The sequence below is a fragment of the Notolepis coatsorum genome, assembly GCF_963971535.1.
Source record: "Notolepis coatsorum genome assembly, chromosome: 18".
NCBI classification, from domain to species: domain Eukaryota; kingdom Metazoa; phylum Chordata; class Actinopteri; order Aulopiformes; family Paralepididae; genus Notolepis; species Notolepis coatsorum.
In genome coordinates, this window is record NC_140182.1 from 69,331,079 (window position 1) to 69,338,813 (window position 7,735).

General features: G+C 45.8%; 1 protein-coding gene across 1 annotated transcript; it reads right to left on the reverse strand.

Moving 5' to 3' along the window:
- Window positions 1–355: 355 nt before the first annotated feature.
- On the reverse strand, window positions 356–6,246 carry LOC311245073 (multiple C2 and transmembrane domain-containing protein 2-like). Its single transcript, XM_084334843.1, has 4 exons — window positions 6,230–6,246; window positions 5,349–5,458; window positions 3,528–3,625; window positions 356–851 (listed from the first exon to the last, which is right to left on the reverse strand). Exons 2-4 carry the CDS (start codon window positions 5,455–5,457, stop codon window positions 792–794), a joined length of 267 nt encoding a protein of 88 aa, XP_084190969.1. The 5' UTR covers window position 5,458; window positions 6,230–6,246; the 3' UTR covers window positions 356–791.
- Between the last annotated feature and the right edge of the window lie 1,489 nt (window positions 6,247–7,735).

Sequence of the window (7,735 nt, forward strand, 5' to 3'; positions counted from 1 at the left end):
TTATTATATTATTATTATTATTATTATTATTATTATTATTATTATTATTATTAATCAATCATGTTCTGGAGTGTGTGCAGAGCAAACTGAGACCACACAGCTCCACGCCCTCACCTCCACTGCTCCTAACCTCACATGGTCAGGTGAGACACAACACTAAGCACAACTTAATAGAATAGAAACAGGGCTTTAGTGTCACGTCTCACCGGGACCGCTTGAGGTCAAGAGCGTACGGACGTGAGTAATTAATAGAAATAATATAATAAAAGACACATTTTGGCTTTAAGGCATATTTCTGGGAGTTTTCCAGCAGTCAATAAGTAGCATACCGCAGAGGTGCGAGGTAAGCGTGCGAGGTAAGCCGAACCCCGCCGCTCTCGCTCCCTCTCTAAAGTGTATTCGTGGATGCAGGCTGAGGCTCACTGCTCCCTCATGTCGCTACCTCTGGGCTCTGTGATTGACAGCACCACCATGTGCTGCCCTCCTGGCCGCTGGAGAGCACGGCCCCTGTCAGGGGGGGGGGGGGGGGGGGGGGGGGGGGGGCGGCGCGGCAGACACACAAGCCAGAGAGCGCCTGGCTGCACCCCAGCAGCAGGGGGCCAGGGTGGCGGATGGGGGAGAAGGGGGGCGCAGCAGGGTGTGTGTGGGGGAGCGTGGGGGGGGGGGGCGATGGTTCTGTTGGCACTAAAGCGCTGTCGTGGTCGAAGGAGGACGAGGACGGGACCCCGGAGGCCGTGCCATTTTCCAAAAGAAGGAGCCTTTTCGTCCGGGACATCATCCGCGAGAGCGCTTCACTTTCTCCTCCTTGCCGGGGTCTGGACGTCGGGCGCTTTCAGCTCGCTGTACTGCACCTGTAAAAACAAACAGGGTTTTTTTTGGTCGGAGGCAGGTAATCCGAGCTCAGTGGAGCGCGCGGTAATGGCTCCCCGAGGAGAGCCGGTGCGGGGGAAAGCGAAGCGGGGCTCGCCTGTAATGAATCATTTTTTAAACACAGGAGCAGAGGGGATTAATCACAGGGAGGAAGGATTTGTGAAGTCAAGGGTTCCGTACCAGCGCACGCCCCCCCCCCCCCCCCCCCCCCACCCTTACCACCCTCCGCCCCCCTCGACCACAGTCACAATATTAGAAGCAGGCATCAACTGTTCAGATGACCTGCCAGCCGGGGACCAGTGAAGGAGTCGTAAAAAACGCATAATCACTCAGCGCGATGTTGTGTCCTTCTGAAGGAAAACTTAAGTTGGGAACTAAGAATAGAACGTGGCCGAGCGTCGTGTTTTGGTTGAGTCACGGCTTGCGATTCTATTTTTATTTAATTTTTTTTTGTCAGGACTCCACACGGGATCTCAGGACTGACTTTGATTCCAATCGGGGGGGTGGGAGAGAAAACACCTGAAACCTGACATCTGAACTTTCAACCCTGTTTCCTCTCTGTTATGTTTGCGGAATATTACCAGGCTGAACATCAAAGATTCGTCTCGCGTTTCCATCTTCAGATTCCTTCATGTCCAAACATGTTTGTTAAAATAAATCCCCCGTTGTAAAAAGAAGAAAAACCACGCAATCTTTAACATTCAGGTAATGACCAGCAATTGTCACCATAATGCAAAACAGATTGATCATAGGGAAATATGAAAAGGAGCGGGCTGGAATTTGAAAACTTGCTGGAGAGGGATGTCTGCGCGGCCCCTGACAGTACGGTGAATCTACTGAATAAAGGTAAGCACTCTATGCTAATTAGCCGCTCCCCGTTATTAGAATGGGAGATGGAACGTGGGAACAAAGTGACTGCCGTCTCCATCAGAACATGAAACTGTCCTCAGAACTGACAGATGCTTCTTATTTCAGGACAGACACACTGCTGTCAGAAGTCCCCCCCGTTTGAGGGGTGCGGTGATGAGGGGTTTGTAGATGTGCGCGGAAACTAATTGCCAAGTCATTCGCGGGGAAAGACAGCAGTCCATTTTAGGCCTTTGTGCTAAATCGGCGCCGGCACCTATGCGCTATCTGAGGCTTGAAGTTCTAAGTCAACAAAAACAAAGTGTGTCGTATTGTTTTGGGTCTCCTGTGTATTATGATGTTGAGGTCGCACCCCCCCCGAGCACGCAGAACACAGTGCGGCGTACTCGTGATGATGGGATGTTTTTTTTGTCGTGATCGTAGCTATTTTCAAGACACGGTTTCTCCTTTATACGATAGGCTTTTAAAAGAGGGGAAAGAAAGTATTGTGTTTTTTCCAGAGGATTTGAAAAGCGAAACGGCACAGGCTTTTCCCGGCGACATCACAGGGAGGAACGGGTGGCGGCTCGCGGCGGGGGGGGGGGGGGGGGGGGGGGGGGGAGGGAGGGCGATCAAGGGGTCGGCGATGAGGGAGAATGGGGGTTAGAGTGTCTTTCCAGATCCAGACAGCCGTTCTCAACGAGTTACCGTCCGTTTTAGTACCCGTGAGAGGAAATCACTGTGTTGTAGGGCTGGGCAATTCATCGAGTTTCAATTTAAATTATGATGGCTTCCCACGATCATGAAAACAAAGATAATCAAGATAAAACGATTAATGTGCCGCATGCCGTATTGCTCTCATTTTGTCTTGTGTTGTAAATGCAGCGCACCCTTCCTTCACAGCGGTGCACTGCGCCCCCCACCCCCCACCCCCACCCCCAAGCCCAAACAGTAGTTTCAGCTCGCGTTGAGAGGGAAGAGGAAGCCACGGAGCATTTCTCCTGTTATTTACTATTCTCCTGATTAATGTCTTTTGTAGACGATGACAGAAAGGCATCCTCGTCATGTGATGTTCTCAAATCAATGAGTAACCATGTTCAATATTTGTGATTACAATAAAAATAATTGGGATTATGATTCTTGCCATAATCGAGCAGCCCTGCCGCGTTGCCACTCCACCTCCTCCCCCGGTACCCATCATGCACTGCATTCATCTAGAGAGAGGGGTGGGGGGGGGGCAGACGGACACCCAGCGACGTCTTACAGCATCCCTGGCAGCTCTCTCCTATGATGATGTAACTGCAAATGACACATCGGCCATGGCTAATATATGATCACATATGGCACACTGCAGGATGGCACGGGACTCACGACTACATTAATTGACACCCCCCCTTCCCCCACCCCAACGTGACCGGGGCCACGTCAGAGAGACACCACAGTCAGAGAGAGACATCAGGGGGCCCCCCTCCACCAACGACCCCTGGCCAATCACCAAGCCTTGACGCATAGCGGCAGCGCGGCGATCCGAGAGAAAAGACAAAACCGCTAATCACGAAACGAGGCCCGGAAAGGATATGAGGACAGATCGGAATAGAACCCGGCTCAGGTACCGTGGGGGCGACCGCGTCAAACTGCAACCCGAGAAATAATTGGGCCGCGGGTGCTTTAAAGGCAAGAGAGTCCATTAATAATCAAACAAAGCCAGAGGATGCGTTTCCTCAACACTTGGGAATTCTGTTAGAGCAAATAATGCAGATGTCTTGGGGAATTCCCCCTGCCTCCATCTGTATGTAAAACTGGACCCTTACCTTTTGAACATCAAAAGGCACCCTCTTGAAGAAATCCAGGATTGAATTATTGTCAATAGCGTGCGGGTTGCGCAGCTTCTTGGTAAATTTGTTAACGCCTGTGAAAACAAGAACACATTAATAAATAAAGGTGTCATACCAGACCTTTTTTTACATGAGGCAAAAAGAAAATGTTGGTTTTGTAACCCCGTCCGTGGCGCTTCTTCACGACGTGCGTGAAATGACACTCTGTGATGTTGTTTCAATTGATCCCTGGGAACAGAATAGAATTCAATGCAGACCAATGTGATTGGGACTTGTGCGAATAGAGCGATAGATAAGCAACATACATTGATAAGTTGGTAAAGAGAATGGTGCTGTAAGTGCTATTTTTCATGTTAGAACACGTGTTAAGTAGCTCTACATTCTGACAACCATCACTGATATAGAGTGTTTGGTCAGTAACATGGTCAGTCCCTCTGCTCTGCAGTAAACACTAAATACATGTTCTGGTATCCCTTCCCACTTTAACCTATCAGGAGAGAGAACCCTAGATATTTTGACTTATTTCAAGAAATCTTAGTTTGCTTACTGCACTGGCAGATTTTATTTATCTCAAGCACACATTTGCTTTTAAAACTCGTTTTTATTTCTTATTTTTGCAGTGTGGAGTTCTCTCTCCTGATTGGAGATTTGAAGTGGGAACGGGATACTAGCAATTATATGTTGTGTTCACTGCAGAGCAGGAGGGACTGTGAGACCCATGTCACTGGCCAGACACTCTGTATCAGCAATGGCAGTCAGAATGTAGAGATATTATTTTATTATGTATTTTGAAAAAAATTATTCCTTTAATAATTCCAACAGCAGGTGCAGAAGCAGCACATCTACAGTATAAGAGCTCTGCAGGCGGACTGCTGAACGTGTACTACAGCGTGACGCAAACAGCATCAAAGCTACTCCAGAATACACACAATAGCCAGAGAGAAGAAACACAAAATAACATACTTTTGTTTTCAAATCTCTTTACGTTCTTCAATCCGATCATCCTAACATGTACATTTAGTTTTCACGTGGCTGAACACTGGAGAGAGAAACACCTCTCGGGGGTCTCGTTGTAATGGGACCATTATATTCACAGCTTGCCTTGTACCTCAATGCAGACAAAGGAACCTAAGGACTTAAATATGTGCAAACAACTTGAAAGGCCTCTGCCTCGCAAACCACAGAGCTGGGGGTTAACTGGGGAGGGAGGAGAGTGTTTCTTTTTGTTATGATTTCTCTCTTTTTTTTTATTGATTGTGTTGAAGGCAGCATGGAGGTAACAGTCGTTGTGGGCTAACAGCTGGAGGAGAAGGAGTCTCTTTCTCTCTCTCTCTCTCTCTCTCTCTCTCTCCTCTCTCTCTCTCTCTCTCTCTCTCTCTCTCTCTCTCTCTCTCTCTCTCTCTCTCTCTCTCTCTCTCTCCCTCCCCTCCCCCCCCCTCTCTCTCTCTCCCTGACCGCAGAGAGATGACTGTCTGTCCTGTACTGACTGCAGTGGATAATGAGAGGCTGGAGTCCACAGACGGCCCAAGGACATCATGTATTATATAACGCCGTGATACTCTGTACCGCGGCTTTGTTTCCACACAGACCCGGGGCCTCTGCCTCTGCCGGGGGTTGGGTTACAGCAGCCCACACTGCACACACCAAGCCTCCGCAGCCATCTGATCTCTGGGCATTTGCAGAGTTGTTGCTCTACTAAATGTTGGTGGTATATATAAAGTTGTCAACTTCGTCCGTGTTTTGCGGCGGTGTGAGGAAGCCGACCGGTTGGATGTGTGAGTGGATTGTAAGACTTACCCCACGTCAACACGACGACGCGCAGCGGGACGTAGTACAACAAGACGGTGGCCAGGATGAGCATCAGGCAGGCCAGATAGGACAGGAAGGGGACTGACCAGTTGAACATGCTGTGGGTTTTAACATGTTCCATTAGCTCAGAATGACAGTAAAACATGTGCCAATGCAGAAAGACTAATGAGGTTTTCTTTTTAAACTGCAAAACAAATACTATAACTCGTTCCCCGCTGGTCTATAACTTACTTCTTGATCAGTTCCCCTACACTCTATAACTTACTTCTTGATTCATTCACGACGCTCTATAACTTATTTCTTGATTTGTTCCCCACTGCTCTATAACTTCTTGATTCGTTCCCAGACGCTCTATAACTTACTTCTTGATCGGTTATCCTAAGCTCTATATCGTATTTCTTGATTAGTTCCCAGATACTCTATAACTTATTTCTTGATCCGTTATCCTAAGCTCTATATCTTACTTCTTGATTCGTTCCCTGCTGCTCTATAACTTACTTATTGATTAGTTCCCAACACTCTATATCTTATTTCTTGATTCGTTCCCTGCTGCTCTATAACTTACGTATTGATTAGTTCCCAACGCTCTATATCTTATTTCTTGATTTGTTCTCTGCTGCTCTATAACTTACTTCTTGATCCGTTATCCTAAGCTCTATATCTTACTTCTTGATTTGTTCCCTGATACTCCATAACTTATTTCTTGATCTGTTCCCCGACACTCTATATCTTACTTCTTGATTCGTTCCCTGATGCTCTATAACTTACTTCTTGATTTGTTCCCTGACGCTTTATAACCTACTTCTTTATCCGTTCCCCGGCGCTCTATAACCTTCTTCTTTATACGCTCCCGACACTCTCTAACTCACTTCTTGATCCGTTCCCCGATGCTCTCTTAACTCAGTACTTGATCCGTTCCCTGATGCTCTCTAACTCACTTCTTGATCCGTTCCCATGATGCTCTCTAACTCACTTCTTGATCAGTTCCCCAATGCTCTCTAACTCACTTCTTGATCAGTTCCCAGATGCTCTCTAACTCATCCTGTCCAGTAGCAGAGGTCTAGAGTGTGGCGTTCCGCAAGGAAGTTGCCTAGGACCTTTGCTCTTCTCTGTATTTACTAATGACCTATCTTGGGCTACCAAATGTGCTACAACAGTTCTTTATGCAGATGATTCGTCATTGTATTATGCTGCACCATCATGCAATGTACTTAATGAAGTTTTGAGCAGAGAACTTAAAGTTGTGCATGACTGGGTAGTATGTAATAGACTTGTCCTTAACCTCTTAAGCCCGGAGCCTATTTTCTGAAAATCCGCCTAAAATACATACCTAAGTAAATGGAATATTGCTCCACTTCTACAAAGTCCATTTGCATATTCTTGGTATCTAGGGACATCTATGGACGTCAGTGAATGTATTCCCAGTGTCAGAAATATTGTGTCTATTACTAGGCTTGCTTAACCTCTTCCACCAGTGGTGAAAATCCGCCTAAAATATATACCTAGGTAAATGGAATATTGCTCCACTTCTACAAGGTCCATTTGCATATTCTTGGTATCTAGGGACATCTATGGACCTCAGGGAATGTATTCACAGTGTCAGAAATATACATATATAACACATATACATATATTATCTTTCAAATGCCCCGAGTTCAATTTGGATTTAGTATCACCAGGCGTGCATGAGAGCAGATCATGAAATCTACTGTAATGTACAGTAGCTTTTTATTTTTATCAGGGTGGCACTATTTTGAAACTATTTTCAAATCTAATTGTTGCTGAATGCTAACAATAGGGAAGAGAAACTAACTGCGTTTTCAAATTTGTCAAAAACGTTACCTTTTGTGGCTTATTATCCCGAATAATAACAGTTATTGATATAATTCATACAGAACTCTGAACCTTGAACCCCTATAGAATCTTCCAGGAAGTGTAGTTCTGAAAAATTCCAACGCTGATCGACAGCTAGTGATGTCTATTACAAAATGGCCGCAAAAAGACTACAATTCCCATGGTTAAAAAATATCCAAAATGGTTGCCCTCGCGACTAGACTTGTCCAAATCGAAAAGTTAAATCTATCTAATGACACTTTTAACCTATTGCTAAACTAACGTATTGATGATAATATACATTCTACATGCTGTTGTGACATGTTAGTGATGTTAATACTTGAATACGTTTGAAATTAAAATCGCTACTTTTATACAACAGTCAAAAAAATATTGATTTATGACCATATGTCATTTCGGGACCGGTACCGGTCCCGTCGGGTGGAAAAGGTTAAAGGAAAACTCCAACATTTTGGGAAATTAGCTTATTTGCCATCTACCCTGGAGTTAGACAAGAAGATACATACAATTTTCGTCTCTGT

Bases quoted from the DNA above. Each gene is read 5' to 3' on its own strand.
- LOC311245073 (XM_084334843.1), bottom strand. From the start codon at position 5,457: ATGTTCAACTGGTCAGTCCCCTTCCTGTCCTATCTGGCCTGCCTGATG. The intron at 3,626-5,348 runs GTAAGTCTTACA...TTGTTTTCACAG, and splicing joins CGTCGTCGTGTTGACGTGGG to GCGTTAACAAATTTACCAAG. The intron at 852-3,527 runs GTAAGGGTCCAG...TTGTTTTTACAG, and splicing joins TGCCTTTTGATGTTCAAAAG to GTGCAGTACAGCGAGCTGAA.